Source organism: Eublepharis macularius, chromosome 17 (assembly GCF_028583425.1).
Source record: "Eublepharis macularius isolate TG4126 chromosome 17, MPM_Emac_v1.0, whole genome shotgun sequence".
Classification (NCBI taxonomy): Eukaryota; Metazoa; Chordata; class Lepidosauria; order Squamata; family Eublepharidae; genus Eublepharis; species Eublepharis macularius.
In genome coordinates, this window is record NC_072806.1 from 29,699,070 (window position 1) to 29,721,707 (window position 22,638).

General features: G+C 42.2%; 1 protein-coding gene across 1 annotated transcript in view; it reads left to right on the top strand.

The window, feature by feature from the left end:
- Window positions 1-22,638, top strand: part of CPD (carboxypeptidase D) — a 35,024-nt gene that overhangs the window by 1,472 nt on the left and 10,914 nt on the right. Inside the window, exons 2-13 of the mRNA XM_055001466.1 lie at window positions 2,650-2,897; window positions 7,817-7,959; window positions 8,993-9,162; window positions 9,927-10,291; window positions 14,020-14,211; window positions 14,746-14,913; window positions 16,670-16,779; window positions 17,134-17,236; window positions 17,938-18,080; window positions 18,436-18,605; window positions 20,500-20,811; window positions 21,739-21,934. Of these exons, the coding sequence (XP_054857441.1) occupies window positions 2,650-2,897; window positions 7,817-7,959; window positions 8,993-9,162; window positions 9,927-10,291; window positions 14,020-14,211; window positions 14,746-14,913; window positions 16,670-16,779; window positions 17,134-17,236; window positions 17,938-18,080; window positions 18,436-18,605; window positions 20,500-20,811; window positions 21,739-21,934 (2,320 nt within the window). The remainder of the gene's footprint in view (window positions 1-2,649; window positions 2,898-7,816; window positions 7,960-8,992; window positions 9,163-9,926; window positions 10,292-14,019; window positions 14,212-14,745; window positions 14,914-16,669; window positions 16,780-17,133; window positions 17,237-17,937; window positions 18,081-18,435; window positions 18,606-20,499; window positions 20,812-21,738; window positions 21,935-22,638) is intronic.

Below are 22,638 nucleotides of genomic sequence, written 5' to 3' on the forward strand. Positions count from 1 at the left end.
AAGATGAATTTTATTCTGTACTGGGAAGAATGTATTTTTCTGCTCCCCCTTTCCTTTGGAAGTATCTGAAGACACATTTGAATAATTATGTTTTAAACAATATATAACCATAAAGCAAAAAGCATTAAAATCATGAGACACCAACAGCAAGTATAATGATAAGCAAAAGGAAAAAATGGAAACTGTTAGAGCAAGATGAAAAGCTTTTTAAGATGAGTTTTGACAATAGCATGACCTTTAATAAAGTGATCTGTGAGTCTACAAGATGATTGTGAAAACAGGTCTACTCAGAAATCTCATTTTATGAAACAAAGTTTGCTCCCAAAGCAATCTTAAGAGTATATCCACAATCATAACTGGAATATACTAAAGAATAACTTGTCTAAAGGCAATACAAAATAAACAAGTCTTCAACTGGGAACACAGGAATTTTTTTTAAGCCGCAGTTTCTCTGCTGTGATGGTTCTACCAGTGAAAAAGCCCTACCTTGAGTTTCCACCAACCTAACTGCAAAGGATAAGGGCACTTGGCGCTTAGGCCTCTCTTGAAGATCTTAACAGGCAGGGAACTCTGTGAGGAGGAGGTGGTCCTTCTGGTTGGCATGTGACCCTTGTGGGAGAGCTACATAACCCATGAGATGCTGCTTGTTCATTGGGAAGGAGGAAATATGATAGAAGCTGGGTGGGCATAACTGGAGAAGATAGCATAGCTGTGACTTGTTCCTTGTGGGAAGTGTAAGATACAGGAGTGAAACTTGTTCAGGACTAGGGGGGAGAAATTTAGTAGGATGTCTGTGGCTTGAATTTTGTGGAAGGCTAGTAGATTGGGTTTTTTTGGTCACTGCGTACTGGGAAAGTGAAAAGGAGGTTTGGAAACAGCTGGATAAGGTTGTGGGTGGAGAAGATCCTGTTGATGCTGCTTGACCCTTATGGGGGAGTCACATGGCCAGAAATTGTATTACTCCTGGGGGCCACTGGGATGTATGACAGAAACATAATCTGCAACACTACATTTAAATACAGCAGAAGACCAACTTTTATCCAGGTTTCCTGGCTCTGATGTTCTGCAGCTGGACTTAGAAAAACATTAGGTACAAAGCTGTAGGAAAGGCAATCATGTGAGGACCTGTTGCAGTCCAGTTGCATAAAATCTTGTTTGTTCTGTCAGTTGCGGAAGTATTTCAAGACCTTTCCATTCAGTGTTCCAAATTTTAAGCTCCCAAACCTGGCCATGCTTACGATTATGATTGCTGATAAATTGGTTAAAACAGGCTCAACAAGGAAGCACATTGTGGTTGCTTTCTGGCTTGCCACAGTGTTCAGAGCATTTATAGTTGGAGTACTCAGTGACTGGCACGAAACTTGAATAAACAAACTGAAGCATGCACAAAAGCCAGCTTCTTTAATTAAATGGAATGGTCCTCTCTAGTTGGTGCTCACTGACTTGTTAAAGAAGGCTCTGCTGATGCCTTTTAAAATGCAAGTGTTTGGATATGGGGTTGTTTAGGAGGATTTGCAAAAGCCTTGAACAGGTGAGAAGCAAGAAAGTTAAGATTTATATAGTTGCTTGTGACCAAACCAGAGATACCCATGCATGCTCCACTTCACTTTGATTTCCTCACTAGCTTATGAACTAACACCGTGGTTCCCAACCTTTTCAGTATGGTGATCCACAAGTCCAAACTATGGTGACCAATCCAGGGCTGGTCCAAGAGTTTGAGAAGGAGCTGGTAAGGTTGCCCGGTTGAGGAAATGTGGGAAGATGGCAGATGACCTCAAAGAAATGGGTGGCAAGTGGCTCAGTGTAGTACATCTCCCAGTGCTCTCCCAATAAAGCACTGAACAGCGCTGGGCTGCTAAGAAGCAGCACTAAAACAGATCCTATGCTTGCAAACACCACTTTCTCTCCTCTTACTTTTCCATGTGCTAAACAGCTCCCACCCACTCTCCAGCCTTCCCCCCACTTTTTCCAGCTACTGTTGTAAAAGGTCTAGTTAGCCAGACAGTTTTTTTCTCTCATTATTGTTGCAAAGGGGGAGGGCAAGGTGGGAATTGAGAAGTTAGAGGAAGGAGAGAAAGAGAAAGGTGCTAAGGGAAGGAGCTGCTATTAGGGATGGGTGGCTTGGGACCCACTTTCAGTAGCTTCATGACCCACTTTTGGGTCCCAACTCACAGATTGGGAAAGACTGATCTAATGCATATATAGAATGGTGTTCAAAGGCTTAGACAAATTGTCTTCCTACTTGCTGTACTCATGGGTAACCTAGAAACTGCTGCTTAAATAATTTTTTATTGTCTAGATTCCTCTGCACAAACACCTAATAAACTTGTTTTACAGAGGTTAAATAGGTTTCTTTCGCATTTTTTGTTTCGTATATTGCTTGGAGTTTCTGGTGAGCCTGTCCCTCAGAAGAGAGGCTTTGCTCACCCACCCCTTTTCTCATATGCTATCCAGTATATTGTTTTTTTCAGAGATATTCTGTATTGCAGCTTTTAAGTAGCCCCATTTCCTCCAAATTGGCTTGTTGCTTCTTCAGCCAAATCTAGGACAGTGGGATAAAATATACACATCCAGTTGACAGGGCATCTTTACTTTATATTCATCTTCTCTGCAATTTGGATAACAGATGCACTTCTGTTTTTAATATAGGTTTGTGCTTTCTGCGAACCTGCATGGGGGCTCTGTTGTTGCAAGCTATCCATATGATGACTCTGCTGTGCACCAGACTTCTGGGGTGTATAGCAAATCTGCTGATGATGAAGTCTTCAAGTACTTGGCAAAAGCTTATGCATCAAATCATCCAATAATGAAAACTGGCAACCCAAACTGCCCTGGGGAGGAGAGAGAAATTTTTGAAGAAGGTATCACTAATGGTGCTCAGTGGTATGATGTGGAAGGTAGGTTGCTCAAGAGAACTGCAGAACTCTTTACATTTCTGACAAAAGCCCCATTTCAGATTTGAGCTGCCTGCCAAATTGTCTTCTGACAATGTGGAATATCAAAGTGTTATTGATATAACAAGTCATGGCAGCAACAAAGTGATGACAGGGCTGATGTTGGGTATTTGATTTTGCTTGTTTGTATTTTTGTTTTACTGAAAAATAGTTTCTTTACATATTGCCGGGCTCAGGTAAGATCAAACAGATTAGGTAAATATTTGTTCACACTAAGACTCAAAGCAGATTACACAGTGTAAGTTGATACGATCAGTATGCAGAGATATCTAATAAGCAATGTATTAGGACTGGGATTGCAGAAACCTGAATAAACATAAGATATTATGCCTGATACAGAGTATAATGAAGAAAAATGATATTACATTAGTAGAAACAGTGAGGCAGCAGCAGGATATTATGTGCAGCCGCTGATAATGTCTAGCACGTGATGGTATAGTCTGCAGTCTCTTTCCCTTTATACAATGTTTTTCTGAACCATTCTGTTATTGCCCTGTTACCCTGTAATAGGGTTACAACAAGTACACACATGCATTGGAAACTTCTGGGTTATGTGCTGAGGCCATAAAATACAAGACTAGGCTCGCCCCATTATTGGGCTCTTGTGATAGATTTATTGTTCCGGTCCAAGACCAGCAAACAGTACAAGGACTCTTGTGTAGTCAGGCAAAGTGAGTTCTACTACCTAGGTAACAGAATTACAGCACACAGACAAGTCTGAAATATTTAGCGCTCTTACATCTTAATTTTCATGTCTCAGTTTTAGGAACTGAATAAAATATACAAGAACCCCAGGTTCATATCTTTCCAGAAGGAATTAAAACATTGAAATTCTAAGAAGCGTTATAACTCCAGTCTAAGCCTATTGAAATCAGGATTGTACTGAAAATCTATTTTGGTGGAAATAATTCTCCTTTTAGTCTGGCAAAAGAAAATATATACATGTAAAATGAGGCTCGAAAAATCCCAGGCACCAGGTCTCCATGGCATCTAGAAATTTCATTGTGATGCCTAATATTTTCAGAAATAATTTGTTTATAGTACCTCTGTGTTCCTCAGTAGAAGTACGCTGCTTATTTATAATTTCACTTCAGAATATCTTGTTGTATGACATGCATGTGTATGAAGTTTTTGTTATTGCTTGTTTGTTAGGTTTACATTATTAGATTAATTCATTTCTTAACAAGTTACTTTCTATACTGGCTCTAAGATTCAGTTAAATTAAGCTTTTAAAAGCAATAATGAAATTATTAGAAATCAGGGAGAAGTTAAGATAAGGTAAGAGGTTAGCTATTTGTTATGGTGATGACAACCGTGGTTATGCCAAATTTATTTATATACTATGCTTTATTTATATACTACACTTTTGTCATAAATTTAATAAAATTATGAGAACTATGAAGAGTTTAGGATGAGATTTTGTGATACCAATAACTAGAATATGTGATCATAATAACACTGAAAACTGAAAAATTACTCTGCCTCCTAAATTTTTGGGCTGGCTGCTAGAGCCAAAGAAAATTGATTGAGGCCTGGTGTAAAATATTCTGTTATGCATTGTGAAAATGACATGGTTCAAAAGAGGATGAAGGGCAGCTGCCTTCAACAAAACACACAAATGTGATAAAACAGTTATAACTAGGGCTGTGCTATTTGGGTTTCGCTCTGGGTAAAGATACCCGAAGCGGACCTGATTCGGCAGGCTTCAGTATTCCCGAACCGGGGCCAGCATGCTGGCCACGCTTCGGAATACCGAAGCAAAGCTTTCTGAAGCATTCGGAAATGCTTCGGGGCTTGTTTAAAGGGCCCCGCCACTGCTTGCAAGCAGCGGCGGAGCCTTTTAAACATCAACCCCCCCACCTCCCCCACCCACCTACCTTGCAGTGGCTCCTGGCCGGCTCCTCTTCCGCTACCGCCCGAGCCTGTGGGGTGGTGGGGAAGGCTGGAGCCGCCTCCTCCGGCCCTTCCTGCCCCTCAAATGGCCATGGTGTGCCGGCGCTGAGGCGGCCATTTGAGGGGCAGGAAGGGCCGGAGGAGGTGGAGGAAGCCCTGCCCCTCAAATGGCCGCTGTGGCGCCAGCGCGCCGTGGCCATTTGAGGGGCAGGAAGGGCTAGAGGAGGTGGCTCCGGCCTTCCCCACCAGCCCGCAAGCTCAGGCTGGCTGGCTCCAGGCTGTGCTGCCTTGTGCTGCTGCCACCGCCAAGGCGGTGGTGGCCTGCCACCCAGCTGATAACCCTCCTGCTACCAGGTAAGTGGGTGGGGATTGGAGGGGTCTCTCCAGGGTTGAGTGGGGGGTAGAGGGGGTCTCCCCAGGGGGGGTGGGGCGTATAGGGGTTGCCCCAGGGAGGGTGTGGTGTGGTGGTGGGGAGTTTCCCCCCCTCACTTCAGTATGCTCCGAATCTTCACGGAAGCGATTCCTGAAACCCGAATCCGAAGCGGCTTGCCATTTTGAATTTGGGGGTATTCCGAATTGGTTTCCCGCTTCGAGTAAACCCGAAGTGAGAATACCAAATCTCCCCACCCGTACACAGCCCTAGTTATAACCCTTTATAAGAAATCTATTATTTTATAGTGGGAGAGCAGAGACAACTGGACTCCACTGTCAAGAGGGGGAGATTGTTAGCTTTTAATATTTTCAAATGCAGCTATAAAGAGCAATGGGGCAAAACGTTATAGGATTGGGTAACAGAACTTTGGCTGGCTTTTAAAGAGTCAGTCCCTGAGATGGTATTGGCCCCACAGCTATTTACACAACCTGTCATTCCAAGCCCATTCTCCCAAGAGGTGGAGGATAGTTGAGCATATCAGATAACAAGTCTAGACAGCTAATATTTTCTCTTTTCTGCTTACTGGATATTATCCTTTGCAAGCGGATGTTTCCTAGCATCTGTGTTTGTATATTATGAATAGAATGTATGCTAGTTAAATAAATTCTTTTTCTTAAAAAAAAAAGTGTGTGAGAGACATTGCATTGTGTCCGTATCCATTTGCCTTAAATTGTTCAGTTAAACTACAAACTTCACCCTTTTTGGTGACCTCAAGCTTTGGAAGAGTAATCTTGGGCTGGTGGCAGATTCCTGACCACTCCCCCAAAGTCTCAGAAGGAGTTTTGGGAAGAATAGAGAGGAATCTCTCAAAGGATGTGTGTTTCCTTCAAACCCACACATCCTTCCTTCTTGAGAAGGGGCAGAGAGGGTGAGAAATTCAGAGCAGGATTGTGATGCTTGTAAGTTTTACGTTAACGTTATTATCTAGCAGCTGCCACCACTTCCTCCTCCTCCTTCCCCTCCCTCTCCATAGTAAGCACACCCAAATGTTGACTGAAGTATTATGTTTACTGAATCAACGAGGATTACGATGTTTAATGTGCAGAATGAATGAATGCTCAGTGTGAAGCAGGATATCCTGAACAAATTAATTCATCATAATGGCAAGTTCAGTTGTATAGGACTGTTCTAAAGAATATAAGTCTACCCTCAATAGGGTCCTTAGCATCTTAGGAAGGTAGTATAATTTTGAAGTCTGAGGGTGTTCCGTAATGCTGAAGCCTGGTTAAAATGCTTCTTCTCTGTAACTTTCACATGTAAGTTGATAAACGTTAGCTGATAAATGTTAGCTCTTGGTAATAATTTAGATTGTGTGACTGTATGGTCTACAACTAATATACAATTAAGTAAGAATTGTATAATGGCATGAGCTTTTCGTAGGCCACAGATCAGCAGGTTATTAGTCTTTACTGAACAAGCCTACTCATAAAAACCACTGAATTAAATGATAATTGCTACCAAGTAAGTGTGGATAGGGCTTTACGTTTTTACAGGATTTGTTGATTTCTTGCTGTGACCTGCTAACATAACTACAAATCTGGTATTTCATGGAAGTTGTTTACTGGGTATAAATATAGAATTATTGTTAGTGTCTTGTTTAAAATTTAATCTAATCCATCTCCTGTAATATAGTTGAGTGTTCAAGTTACTTAATGGTTATAATAATAAACATTTTTATCTAATAAGAATTTTGAACAGGTCTGCTGAGAGGGGAGGATTAAAGAAGTGCAGTATTTGGGGTGGGGAGGCAGTCAAGGTGTCCCTGGCGGATAGGGGCATGAATCTACATGTTGCAGTATAAAGTACCTAAAAATGTACATAAAATAGGAACAGCGTACTTGTTATAATGACCATCTTGTATATATTCTCTTTTTAAAAATGTTTTCATAGTCTCTGTTTATATTTAGTTGTCAGGGCTGGTGAGCAGCAAATCAATCATGTCAGATGGGCAGAATGTAGGATGTGAAACGTTGACAAACCCCAGTGCTCAGTTCAGTTGTCTGTGGTGGAACAGAAAAATATGGTATAACAGCCCCTCCCTGTGCGCAATGCAGTTGCTTCCAGGGTCTGGACCAGGCTTGTCTCTGGTGTATTTGCCAGGTGCCCAACCTTGCGAAAACAGAGTTTATCTGATAAAATAGTTGTGGTGAAATTGTGGAAATGCTTGAGAAAAAACTGCCACTGTACAGGCCATGCTAGGCCTGTTGGGCTAGTCATTGTAAAAAAAACCCACCACTTTTATCTGGAGATGCCAAATAGTCAAAATTTTAAGCATTTCCTATTTATGTTATAGGCAGTGGGACCTCTTTATGAAAATTCCCCACTGTATCATTCCCTTTCAGAGGCACTGCAGTAGAACCCCAGACAATTGTCTTCCTTGCTAGCTTAATTTCTTCCCTGAAAAAATGAGTTTGCCCAGCCTCCTGAGAAAGCCACTGATCTGAATAGATGGGGAGAGATTCTGCCGATACGGAGGCACTTGTGATAACACACTCAATTTAATTACTTTGTATTTCTTGCCTTTTGAATTCCTTAGGTGGAATGCAGGATTATAACTATGTGTGGGCCAACTGCTTTGAGGTCACCTTTGAGCTTTCCTGCTGCAAATACCCACCAGTATCGCAGCTTGAGCAGGAGTGGGAAAATAACCGAGAATCTCTTCTTACCTTTATTGAAAAAGTAAGTCTTTGTTTCTGCACTTGTAAGGTAGAATGGTGCAGGGAAAGGGACAGTGACCCATCCGGGTAAATGTCATAGTCAGATCAAATTTCTTGATGTTCTCATCTGACATCACTGCACTATCTTGGCTTTCAAGAGTACCTCTCTTCTACATTGTTCACATTTTCTTTGTGCTTAGAAGAGTATCTCATTATTCAGGAAGGTCAGGGAAATGATATCCTAGAATCTGCTTCCTCTCTGTGCTGAAGGAAGCCAATGGTCCTTCTCTCTGTGATGCCTAGAGGCCTCTGAGGGTGAGGTGGGGAGGCTCTGGTCTGTCTCAATCACATTGTACCCCACCCTGAGCCTGTTCAGGGGAAGGGCGGGCTAAAAATCGAATCAGTCAATCAATAAAATAATAAATTGGCTTGTGGTTGTCCCTTTACAAGGGTGACAAAGTTCCTGGCTGTGGTCCTCTCTTGCTCCACAGGCCTCTTCCATTGCCTTTGTTCTGTTGTTCTACAGAATGAATGGCAGCCTCTGTTGTAGTCCCAGGGCAGCGTCAAACAGATGCAGTTTGTGGGATCTCCTGCACAAAGAAAGGAAGACTTAAGCAGTTGGCTAATCTGCTGCAGCAGCTCACATTTCAGACAGATGGGGGAGCTGCATGTCTAAGTTCAGTCTCAACATAACGCATTACGCATTTCAGAGAAGCAGAGGTGTACCATCACGTGATAACACAAATATCCCAGGTTTCTGCCAGTCTCTTAAGGTGGCCTCTAGTTCAGGCCCTTCTGTACATTAGTAGTTTAGCTGTGGGTGAGGCCATGTTGTATTTTCATCCTTTTTCATTGCTAGATTCTTCTTCAGTGTGTAGAAACTGTTTTTCTGCCTAATATTTCATATCTACCTGGGGTAGACTGGGGTAAAGGATGCAAAGCTTGAAATAAGAAGCTGCTTATTGTTGTAAAGTAGTACATAGCCACTGTGACAGGAAACATTATTTCATTATTCCGGTCTTCGTATCTGATCTATGTCATATTAATCCGTTCAGGTACACATTGGGATCAAAGGGTTTGTCCGGGATTCGGTCACTCAGGCTGGCTTGGAAAATACAACTATTGCTGTGGCTGGGATTGATCACAACATTACAACTGGTTGTTTTGGTGATTATCACAGATTGCTGGTACCTGGAATCTACAACATCACTGTAGCTGTTGTGGGGTAAGGTCTTGAATTTGCATGGGCCTGGGTTGTTGTGTTTTTGGTGCTTGGCAAGGGTTCTTTTTGTGCCTGGAGCTGAAAGCATAGACCCCGTGGTCTGTTCTTCTCCATTTTTGCCATGAGACAGGCAGGTCCTGCCATTTGCTCATGCTAAGAAACCGAACAAGAGGCCACACAACAGCAAGAAAGGGGGAGGATTAGATGAGTAAAAAGTATTATTTTTATTCTTAGCTAAAGTGACTTTTGAAAAAACTTTGAAATTTCTGTTTTGCTGGTTGGAGCCATTGTTGCTAAACCAGTACAACTGGGCATTGACACGGGGAACCTTGGTTCAAGTCTTCTCTTAGCATTAGAAATTCACTAGGTAGCTTTTGGCAAGCCTTTCAGCTTCAATTCATGTGAATGATAATAATTTACCACATAGGGTGATTGAGACTAAATGAAATGCTTAGCTAGCTGAAAGTACTGTATTTTATTTGATTTGATATTTATGGTTTGTCTTTCTCACTGAGACTCGAGGCAGAGTCCACCGTGTACATTAAGTACATTAAGTGTACTTAATGTTGCTAGTCCTTAGGGGAAGGTGGCTCTTTAACTGTTGCTGCTCTTGAAACGTTTTCTTTGAGGAGATCACTGGGCAGCTCACTTCCTGAGCTCTTGAAAAGTTGTAACCGATGATAAAATTTGGTTAACCCTTATTTGGCATTCTCTTGGGCAAAAGAATTTCATAGTAAATGCCAGAACTTAACACCTTTCTTTTGCAGTTACCTGCCAGTTACAAAAGTGAATGTTGAGGTGAAGGAAGGGAATGCAACTGCAGTTGACTTCTCCTTGGAACCTACAACAGCAGTAAAGATCTCTGATCCTACTCAGGATATACCAGTACCTGCCACAGATCCTGCTCCCGCTGCTACCAATATGACCAGTACAGAAAAGCCAACCCCTGCCCACCAAGCTATCCAGCCGAAGGACTTCCGCCACCATCACTTTCCAGACATGGAAATCTTCCTGAGGAAGTATGCCAATGAGTACCCAAGCATCACCCGGCTCTACTCAGTGGGCAAGTCAGTGGAGCAGAGGGAGCTGTATGTGATGGAGATTTCAGACAACCCAGGCATCCACGAATTAGGTAACTCCTCTAACCATCCTTGGTCTACTTGGTCTATTGCAGTTAAAGCAGAATGCGTACCAGTGTCCTTTCTACTTCTGCCAATGATGTACTTTTGCTTGCATCCTGAATTTCAGGATGCAAGCAAAAGTACATCATTGGCAGAAGTAGAAAAATTGGCAAGATAGAGCAGAAGCTCCAGTTTTCATCTGAAGTTAGGTGAGAAGATATTTTGCATACATCTATGTCAGAATTGGCCAAAACTTTGTTCAGAGGGTTGCTTCATCTACAAAATGCTGCTAGCAACATATCTGAATATTTAGCCCCTTTCCATTAAGCACAGTAGAACATGGAGATGATTAACCATATTGTTCTGATTATTAGCATGATTACAAGCGGGGCCCTGTGAGGAACTAATGGGAGAAGGAAATCTCTGACTTTCACAGGTTCTGGCTCCCTCTTTCTGCTTTTTTTACCCACCTCCTCCCACCACCCCCTTCTGTCTTTCCCTACCCCATTCTATTACTTGTCTCACTTTTCATTGAAAGATGGTGATAATGGTATCATGTTGAGCTTATTCTGTGTTTGATGCTGTTTACAGCTGCCCCAATTATGAAATTTTGTGGAAAGGAATTAGGTGGTATATTTGAACCTTATAATTTCTTCTTCAGGCATCATGTGACCTAAGCCTGTCATAGACGGCGCCTCCTCCTGATGGCCGAAGAGGAAGAGAGTCTAAGGCGAGGGTTAGGTCTTGGGGGCCACCCACCTGGGCATGCTTTGAGAGCTGGTGGGAATTAGGAACCACTCAGGAGTGTCTTGCTGGAGTTGACCCATGCTATCAGGAGCTGTGCTCACAGGAGAAGAAGTGCCTCTAGGCTGGTAGGGCCAGAGTGAAGGCAGTGGTCAGGGGAGGGGCCTGTAGTTGGGGCCATGTTATGGTGCAGCTGGGGACGGCTGGGGTCCGAGGATGATGAGGACTGAGATTCCGATTAGCAGGACTCACCCGACTACTACCTGTAATAAAATGCTATGCATTGGCTGGAAGTACCATCTCCTGCCTTTTGTGTGTGTGGGTGGGTGGGTGGAAGGGACACCTGCATGGAGGGGTGTCTGCTGCCTAGCCTGCTACAGACCCCAATGTTGTTGGCTCCAAGAGGCTTACTAACCTTGACAACCATACCCACAGGGGCCTCACATCAGTTTGAGTTTTACCTCTTTGCTTCTCCCCTCCCCTTTCACTCTTAACAAAAAATAAACCCTTATGCATAGGAAAGCTCAGATGGTTATATGGTGTCACCCATTTGCTTGGCTATGCATGAGGGTTCAGCTAGGCATATGAAAGGGAGTCCTTTACTGCCTGTGGAAGGCACCTGTTGGGTTTCCATTCTTAATTCTTCTTGTCTGTGTGGGGCCTGAGGTTCAGGTTTCTTGAATCCAGAGAGACACAACTTTCTCTTCTGACTAAGCTGCTATTTCAGTATGTAAAATGGATCAAGAGACTACTTGTGTTTGGTAAGGGCCACTAATAGGATCCATGTCTCTTAGGTAAAGATGTAAAATCTTAATGCCACAGGGGAAAAAACAACACACATACGCACGCACGTACGCACGCACAAACGGGAAAAATTGAAATATATACAGTACTTTCCTTCCGAAACTCAAGTTAGTTTACTGATTTAACAACATTAAATGCATCATTTGTAAATTAACATATAAAATTGTACTATTTAGAATGTTTATAGAGTTAAATGTATAAATGTCTTCATTTTTGATAAGAGAAACTGAAAAACTGTTATGTACACCCAGTACTTGAGAAAGAGTTGCAAACTACTGCAGCCTATGCTACCATAGTGCATGTCTTAATTTTTACCATTTGAGAAGTAGGAAACAAATAAAAGTTAAAAGTTAATTGTGTAGTAAACAAAAGAAACTATTATTTTAACAGAAAAGAATACAGCACAGTAGGTAGTTCTTACAAGCATATTTGGGTACCCAAGCATATTTGGGTATTCAAATATATAAAAATATTATTGCCTCACATTTTGAGTAAAATCTTGTCTTTAATTTACTCATTCTAATGGAGGGGAAAAGGGAACTTTTTCAGTGTTCCTTAGAATTATCCTGTTTTATGGCAGGATCCCTATGTGGAGTTCTGGATCAGATTCAAGGTTTTGGTTTTAACCTATAAAGCCCTTAGTGGACTGGGACCAGCATATGTGGTCCATTGCTGCTCCTCCATCTCCCATCCCATAGAATGTCTGGTAGGGGAGTAAATATGAGCCACCATCTAGAGCTGTTTTATTTTTCTGAATTGTGTTTTCATTTATGGTTTTAAAGCGAATTTTATTGTAAATTTTAATATGATGTTATCCACTTTGAGCCTGTTCATGGGGGGAGCGAATTATAAATTGAATCAATCATATCTTTACAACCTGAGATTTGGTGAGGGGGGCTCAAGGGTGATCATCAAACTGTCATCGGTTTTCAGATATTTAAATGAGCAAGGTTCGAGTGTCCAGTAGCATCTTAAAGACCACCAAGATTTTACAGGGTATAACCTTTCAAAAGTTAAGCTCCCTTTGTCAGATACCAAATATTTAAAACTGTTAAATGATATGCTATACAGCCTGGAAAATGCACAACAACCATTGTTAAATGATATGGTTTGTGTTTTTCAGAGAAACACATTTGATCAGATACAACTTTCCTAAGTGAACAGGGTAATTATGTGGGGCTTTGTTAGAAAGAAGATGACTGAGGTAGGCCAAGGTAAAGACTTATAAAATTATGGGAGAAGGTGGCTAATTTTGCTCTCCCTTTCAAGTAATGCTGGAATTAATGGGCATCTTATAAAACTGATTGGCAGGAGATTCAGTGTGGTTAAAAAAGCACTTTGTAGCATAACACATAATTAGCTTATGGAGTTCCGTGCCCATTAAGTTATGGTGATTATCACTATCTTAGATGGGTTTTTTAAAAGGAATTAAACTTCTCAACCATGAATTTATCAATAGCTATTAGCCGTGATAGATAAATGGAATCTCTGTATTTAAAGGCGGTATTTATATATGCAGTTCTCAATGTGGCCCCAGAATATGGACTTAAAAGGAGACTACCCTAAGAAGAAGCCAAGTTTGTGAAAGCAAAGATGCTGCAACTCAACCCAGAAAATGTAAAATAAGTGCTCGTTGTGAGACCTCAGTGGCAGCCAGGCTGGAGGTGCCTTGGAGAAGGAAGTGTGCTTTCTGTTTTAAGCCCAGATCTGTGGTCAGCTTGCTGGTGTGTGGTGGTGGGGGCATGGGGGGCAGTGTTGGCCTTGAAACAGAAAACATGCAAGACACATTTTAAGTTCTAAGCTTCTCCCCCACCCACCCCCCACACACTGCTGTCTAGCTGATGTTGGAGGAATGGGGCAAAAGTACATGTACTCTGACCCAGCCTTCCTGCTGACTGTTGTTGGAAACCAAGACGTGTGTTATGAGTAGTAAAATATTAAATTGCTGTAATTTCTGTGGGAATGATGTTCATAACTTGTTTTTATTGTGGAGTGAGTCTTTTATTTGTGTCTTGAATAATACTGTTGGTAACATACAATGTTAGCTGCTCTGACACTATTGAAGAGCAGGATATAATTGTTCTAAATAAAATGAAAAGTGGCTGATCAAGGTGAGAAACAGATTGCTGGCGCTGATGGTCCTCTGGTCTGATCTTGCAGTGCTGAGAGGGTTCTTATGTTCCCTTTCCAGGTGAGCCAGAATTCAAGTACATTGGGAACATGCATGGCAATGAGGTGGTGGGCCGAGAGCTGCTTCTCAATCTCATTGAGTACCTTTGCAAGAACTATGGAACTGATCCTGAAGTGACAGACTTGGTTCAAAGGACTCGAATCCACATCATGCCCTCCATGAACCCTGATGGCTATGAGAAATCTCAAGAAGGTATCACTGCTTACAAACTCTTCGGGGAGTTAATAACTAGGTAGCTAAATGTGTACTCAACTCTAGAAGTGGAGGTACCTGTTAGAGGTAGACTTGCTACAGTAGACTTCCCTAAAATACAGGCATGGGTATGGGCTGAAGTTTGCAACCAGTTAGGTCTTGCTGGCCTAAGAAGCTATGTTTAATGAGCAGTTCTTTCGTTTATTAGACTGCACCTCAAATCCTGTTTTTCTGGTGAAGGATTAATCCCAAGGTACATTTCGGGAGTGAGGATGGAAGCTAGGCAGTTGCTTGCGCAAGGGTCTTCTATAAAACTTAGAACGCATGCTAGCATAGTTTTGAAAAACCAGTTAAGAATTTTCCTCTTAATGGCTCCTGTATCTTTTGAGCAGAGGACACATGGGATAGGGAATATATTGACAGTAATGCATACCATTTTTTCCAGTTCCCTGGGAGTGCGAGTTATTCTGGGGTGCTTGTGTTACCATGAAACAAAGTAAATGTCAACTTAACAAGTTGTGTTTCATTTCTCAGGAGACAGAGAGGGAACTGTTGGCAGAAATAACAGCAATAATTATGACCTGAATAGGAATTTTCCAGATCAGTTCTTCCAGATTTCAGACCCTCCGCAGCCAGAAACAATGGCTGTCATGAACTGGCTGAAGGCTTATCCTTTTGTGCTGTCTGCAAACTTGCATGGAGGTAAGAGAATGAAGATCAACCGGAATTGAAAACCTGTAGAGCCTCTGTTGTAGAGGCTGAATTGCACAGGAATCTTTGTGCTGTGCCCTAAAGGCAAGCTTGAATAAGGTGCAGTAGAGAGAGACTGAATTTGGAAACATTTTCCAGATTCTAACACCAGGATTCACTGCAAGAGAATGTTAAATAGATGGAAGTCTATGAGGGCATTCTGTAATAGTGTAATAAAACATCCTGTAAACTAATTGTATTTTCTTAATTGTATTCTCTGTTTTTAAGGCTTTCTGAAAGTCCTTATAAAGATAAAAATCCTGGAGGGATATAATGAGACTTCTGTTTTGGCAAATTTGCAACACTGTGTTACCCAGTTATTGCCTTTCAGCTGCCTGAGTGCAAGGGTTGTTCATGATGTGAACTCGGTCTCAAAGAAGAATTCCTTATGGTAGCATTTAACCAGCTGAGTCTGCTGACCAGAGGCAATTATAAAATAGTCTTCAGTGAAATCTCCACTCTACCATGGAGGCTTCCTGCTGACTTTGGGCCATTCATACATAGAGGGGTCCAAAAAAAAATTGGTAAATCTAGTTTAGGAATACCAAATAAGAGAAAAAAATAGTAATCCCTGATTACTGAATTGATTCTCTACCTCAGTAATATAGAGCAAATTTGGTTTGGGGTTGGGTGGAATGGACGTGATTCTCTGGTATGATGTCGGTTCCCTTGCTTCACTTTGGTTCTGCTGGACTTCCTCGGGAATTACCTCATCTTGCATTAGGGAGTACGCCTGGGCAATGGCAGCCTTTACCCCAGTGTGTTTCTGCTGTGGGGGTCAGCTTTTACTTTTTTCCCATAGGAAACAATGGAGTGGCTGGGGGCGGCCACCTTGGGGCCCACAGAATTGGTTGCTGGAGTCCAATCTTCTTAAAACTTGGGGGTCTTTAGAAGACAGTCAGGAGTAGGTCCCCTGCAGATTTGGTGGAGTTTGCTCCAAAAATGCCATCTCCAGTCCCCCGGATAGTCCCCAGATAATTTTCCCCATAGGGAATAATGGAGAGTGGGGGGACCTTCTTTCAGGGCCCATAAAATTGGCTCCCAGGGTCCAATCTTCATGAAATCTGAGGAGTCTTTAGAGGACAATTAGGAGTCAGTTGCTTCCTAATTTGGTGAAGTTTGGTTGAAAAATAACTCCCTCAGACCACAGGATAGCCTCCAGATTGGTTTTCTCTTAGGAAACAATGGCCAAATTTACTGAATTAATTAGGTTAAAAAAATCCAGAATGCCAAATCTGATTCAGGATTTTGATTCAGAATAGCTGGATTCCCCTGAATCAGCCAAAATTCAGTATTTCAATCCAAATTCCAAACTGAATTGTACATGCCTAGTCATACACGCTCAGCCTAATTCTCCCCACAGGATTGTTGGAATAAAAGGAAGGAAAAGAGAATAACATGAATTACTTTGGGTCCCCGCAGAAAAGTGAGCTATAAATAAAGTAAATATTTTCCCTCTTGCTTTTAAGGGAAAGTTATTTAAATGCAGGTTCCTACTTGCTTCTTTTAGAGAAGAAGCATTCCAGCAGGTGGACTGACTGCTGTTTCAAAGTTCATTTGTCACCTGTGCTTACTTTGTTTTGTTTGGTGGCTAATTTTTGGCTCTAGAAAAATAGAAATGTTGGCAAAAGGGTTTTCTTCAGTGCTAGGATTAACTGTTCCTCTGAAGATAAAGCCCTCAAGGCGAATCTTTTATTTTATTTTGCAGGCTCTCTGGTGGTTAATTACCCCTACGATGATGACCAACATGGAATTGCCACATACAGTAAATCTCCTGACGATGCCCTGTTTCAAGAAATTGCTCTTTCTTATGCCAAGGTAAAGGTTCTCATTGAGTGTGGTGTCTCCTTGAGTCCTCTGTTGGATCTCTGGAGCAAAGAACACTAGGGAGAGACTTTTGTGAGGATGCACGTTGTTGCACGTTCTCCTTGGAGGAGTTCTAGTAAAAATGTACAGCAAATAATTTCATAGTAGTCAAAACAGCCGTGCACTTTGCTGTCTTTAAGCATTGATTATTCGGTTATGTGTGCAATCATGGCTGGAATGTTAGTTATGGGAAGATGAGGTAAGAGAAAGTAGTTGATATAAGGATGGCCGCTTCCGGTGACAGCTGGCAATGGCATCATTCCAGGAAGCCCCTGTTTCACAGGTGGTCATCTGTCTCTTTTTCAGGAAAATGTACAGATGTTCCAGGGTCACCCGTGTGCAGAAATGTATCCTGATGAATACTTCCCTCATGGCATCACTAATGGAGCTCACTGGTATAACGTTCCAGGTAAGAAGGCACAAGAGTTGGAAGGGAGGGGGGTCTACGTTCTGCAATCTGCAGAACCATATTTGCCTACCAAAGGTGTGTGGGAATAGGAGATGTCAAAAATCTAGGGAGCTTGTGCATAGTTGCGTTCTCCAGAGCTTCCCCATTTAACAACCAAAGTCCAGATGTGGCTGGAGTTAATCTTACATTTTAGCTTAAGGGAACTGGGTTATGCTGGCCTAAGGGAATTGGCTGGGTGTATGGCAGATTGCGACTTCTGACTTTCCTTGCACAGCTTAATGTGGGAAACTTATCACTTAATTTCCCCCCAGCTTTCCTTTTCCCTGCCTCAGACTCACTTTCCCCTTTCTTGCCACTCATTCCCTGCTTTGCTTTTATATAATGTTGTGAGTTTGTTTGTTGCTTTGCTTGTGTTTACAGAAAGAGACAGATGTGATATAATAAATATTTTAAAGAGAACACAGGCCTGTTTGTGTCTTTGCAGCTATTTGAAATCCATGCTGTGACTTCTTTACCTAAGAAGTTCGATTTGTCCTTAAGACAGTGTTTTATTTCAGGGACTTAAGGCAAATATTTTGGAACTAGAGTTGCAGAAGTCTTAGGGACTTGAAGTTTCAGTTTCTCATGTGTCAAATGCCTCAAAACCTGTTGTTGTTGTTGAGCAGCTGTTTCTGATGGCTCTTCTGATGCTTTTGTTTCAGGTGGAATGCAGGACTGGAATTATTTAAACACAAATTGCTTTGAATTGACCATTGAGCTGGGCTGTGTCAAATACCCCAAGGCTGAGGAGTTGCCCAAGTACTGGGAGCAGAATCGTAGATCTCTGCTGCAATTCATCAAGCAGGTAAGGTAGCCTGTTACTCCCCTGAGGATAAGGGATAGTCCTCAGTGCTGCTGTGAACAGCTTCTCCCTCTTCAGAACCTTCCAAGGTCTCATATTGGCTAGGAAGCCTACAGGTCCTTGCTATAGCCATGTCTCCTTGACTGTGTTTGGCTGTTTCTATCTAGCTGGGGCAGAAAAGCATCTTCTTCAGAAGGCCGCTCCATTGACCGGAGTATCCACCACACTCTTCCCTTCTTCCTGATAGGTTTTGGATTGAGGAACAGGCTCTGCCTTGCATGTGTGATCAGACAAAAAGCATGACTGTGCTGAACCCGCTTGCAGAATCTCACACTTCCTCTCTCGTCTTGTCACCTAGGTTCACCGAGGTGTCAAAGGGTTTGTGTTGGATGCCACAGATGGACAGGGCATCTTAAATGCAACCATCGACGTTGCCAACATTAATCACCCTGTCTCCACATATATGGGTGGAGACTATTGGCGCCTGTTGGCTCATGGGACTTACAAGATCACTGTGTCTGCCCGAGGGTGAGTGTTCAAGTGCAAAACTGTATGATCTTTTGCTGGTGTGAGTTGACAGAGAGAAGGGCAGGGCTCCTCCTGTTAACAGTTTATATTACGTCCAGGCGTAGTGAAGAACCTCATCCTTTTTGATGCGGAGCTTGTTTGTCTTCTCACACCTTAGTCTGTTTTTAGAAAACCTAAGGACGTTTCCAGTAGGAAACCCTGTTTTAGGTGCTTAACTTGAGGCTGCTGCCCTTCAGAAATGTTTCTTGTCATGATTGGTTTAACAGCAAAAAAGAAGTCATATTATATGATAGGAAATAAATGCTTTCTGTTCCAGTTAGAGAAGTGTTCTGGAAAGCATGCATGCTTCTTCGGGCAAGGGTTGGTTTAATAAAAGATGCCATGGAGACTTTTTCTGTGCTTCTTGCTGTACCTTATGCGTTCCAATCTTTGTTACTGCTGGGGCAATTCTCCTTTAAAAACTGCTGTAGGTTAAGATATCGTGAGCTGCCTTTCTGGATCAGGCGGAGAAAGGTCCATCTGGGCTAGTTTTCAGTTGCCAGCCTGATGTGGTTGGAAGTTCACAAGCAGGACATGATGGGAGGCAGCCCTACTGTAGCAGCTAGTGTTTTGGAGCACTCTGTCTCAAATGTGGAAGTTCCATTCCTAGCTGTCACAGGTTCACAGCTTAAAACCTGCCTGTGATTCAGAATATTCATGTAATATAGGTCTGTTAGGGCATCAGGAACTGCATAGTTGAATGCTTTCTTTGTATGAGAGGAACGTGAGCCGTTGTAAGCAACTGTAAGGAAACGGTCTCTTTTGAAGAAGAAGTTATTGAATGAAACTCAGCTTGAGCCTGTGGTGTACAAATTAAGCAGATTCTTCAGGACCATACAGCATTGACCATACAGCACTCCGAGACTTGTTCAGCAGATTCAGGGACGTTTCAGACCAAGCAGTTAAAATATTGCTATTGCTCTGTGGCCTTGCTTGGTAGTAGTTGAATTTCAACCTGTAGCACCATCTGCTGGTCACATGACAATACTTGTCTTCACTTGCTCTCATGCTGTCCTTAACATCTTTGCACACAGCTTGCTTGCTATTTCCACCTTTGAAATATGCATCAGTCAGTGCTTCAGCTCATTCTTGTCAGCAGGCTTATGAGCAACATCAGTAACTGAGACAGGAAACAAAGCAAGAAAGAGCGAAGATGCTGCTAATACCATACCCTCTTAGGTGTTTGATTTTCAGAAATGTTCCCATAAATCAGGACAATGCTGAAGACTCCAATACAGTTAGTTCCCCAAAGAATGCAGGTGCCCTAAGTTGTATGTGTCAGTATCTTGCAGTACTATTATGCTTTAGATAATACTTCAGATTGTCAAATTCTTCCACAGCCTTCATTAGCAGAAACAATCCTGTGCAGTATCACTGCTATTCTATTACAGATGGAGGCTGGCTGGGCCAAAGGATGGGTGGCAGAGATGGGGCTTAATCCCAGCTTTCAAAGATCCAGCATTCTGTGCACTGACTAAGCAGCTTATTGTATGTCTACTGCTGCTTGGCATAGATACCCCCTAATGGTTCCTAAAAGTGGAGTGGGTGTGTGTGTATGTGTTTGCATGAAGTGATCTTTACATCAGCCCTGTAACATTGGCCATTGTTGTCCATTATCAACCCCATATTCCTGATGGAGATCTGAAGCTAGTGCATCTGTGATGCAGGCGAGATTTGAGCCAGAAATGTCCTGGTTTTCTAGCTGAAACTCTAAGCTACCAGTTATCATTATCACTGAATGAATGATGATGGAATAATTCTTCTCCATAGCAGCATATAGCCAATGTTGACATGTTAATATCAGAAGGTGGCCAGAACATTGCTTAAAAAAACTTTTTTCTTTTTTAAAAAAAAGGTATAACTCAGAAACAAAGATTGTGGAAGTAGTTGAGAAATCTGCGGTTCAGGTCAACTTCACTTTGACGCGGAAAGATTCCAAAATGGAGGAAGGGAAAGTGCCTGACATTAACATGGCAGATGCCAGCGACCCAGTTACCAAGGAGTTTGAGATGCTGATCAAAAACCTCTCAGCTGAGAATGGGCTGGAACACCTCTTGCTGACTTCCATGGCAGATGTCCTGCCTTATCGGTATCGACCCTACAAGGATCTGTCCATGTTCCTTCGAGGCCTGAACCTGAATTACCCTCTGATCACAAATCTCACTAGGTAAATGATGCTCCTGTTCTGTGTTCTCAGGGAGGAAAAACACAGCAATCATCTTTATTTGTGGTTCTGAAAAGAAGCACCGGAAGTTCTTTAGCTTGAGATATCCGTGTTGCTGGGACTATGTGCTCTAAGTGTTTTTTTTTAAAAAATGTTAAGAAACTGCATTAGGGAATGCAGATCCTGAGGCCGGTATACCAATAGGAATGATTTCTCTCATTTATATATAGCTTCTTTTGCTTTTGTGGAGAAAGGTTATGCAGGACACTGCTGCACACCCCTCCCCCAGTGCTATTCAGCCACCCCTGTGCACTGTGAAATTTATCTTTGCAATTGCAAGAGCTCTTTTTCAAATCAAATAGTTTCTAGGAAAACAGAATTCTGCACTGAGTATTACATTCTATATGATAGTAGAATTGTGGCATATGCACAGCTGAGTTTGTTGCTGTGGGCTTAAACTGTATTTAGTCCTGGCAAAGTTCTTTAAAATGTTATGAGAAGCAAAAATCTTATCCTGGTAATGTAGGAAAAGGTCCTGCCTACTGTGTTTTCTTTAGAACATTGATTCAAGAATTTGGGAAAGTATGCGTAGAAACAAGCAAGTAGATACAGTTGGGTTTTTGATTGGGTGAATGAGGGTTATCCTTAACACCGAGCTGTCATTGTATACTACTTCAGCTAAATAATCTAATCCCAGACCAGATCCTGCTGTGCAAATTGATGCCTGGGCATTACTGGAAGCTCACTTTTACTCGCTTTCACAGCATTGTAGATGTGAAGTTAACAAGACTAATATTAAGCAGAACTAGACCTTTCTCAACCCTTGGATTTCAATGGACTTGAAAGGATGTTACTTTGCTTAGCATGGCACTGTGAATCTCCCACTTCTATTAAAATGCCAATGCTCCTCTGTCTCCTCTGTCTTGGCAGTTTGGGCCAGAGTGTTGAGTTTCGTCAGATCTGGTCCCTGGAAATCTCCAACAAACCCAACCAATCTGAACCAGAGGAACCAAAGATCCGTTTTGTTGCTGGCCTCCATGGCAATGCTCCGGTTGGCACAGAGCTGCTTCTGGCCCTCGCAGAATTCTTATGCATGAACTACAAAAAGAGTCTGGCCATCACAAAGGTAGGAGGGCATTTAATGGCTAATTTCAAAATATGTGGCATATATAGTTATTTGACTTAATTGTTATGCTTATCATTTACCTTATAGTATTTTTCTTCCTGATTTAAACTTTTGTTATTTATATGCAAAATTTAATTTTTAAAAAAACCAAAGGTAGATGTGCTAGCTTGCCCAACAGCATCCTGAGATACGTAACAATATCACAATTTCAGTCTTAGTGCAGTCTAGGGTGTTGCTTAAAATGAAATGCCAGAAATTGATAGTTTCTGGTGCAATCCAAAGAGATGCTGAGCACAAAAGATGCTGAGCCATAGCTGTCAGTCTCTGCTACTAGGAGAGGAGGGGGGCTTCTGACAAATCACCAGACATAAAAGCATGGCCATATCCTGATACTTTTAAATACCTCATAGAAGAAAGACGTCTACTAGATCACTCAAATGCAACAGTCCTCCTTTCTTACCAAATTAAACTCTGGCAACCAACCACATTGACAGCTTCGAAGAGCATTTTATGAAGGACAGGCATGCCCCATGCGAAAGTGCCCCATTGTTTTTTAGCCTCCCTCCCCAGATCTTGGACTCCTCCTGATAGTGTGAGAAAAAAACTTGGCCTCTTCACCTTCTGTGTTCACATGTGGTGCAGAAGTAGAGGTGGGGGGGCATCTGTTTGCTTGGCCAAGGTACTTTTTGTCTTACCAGCTCTGT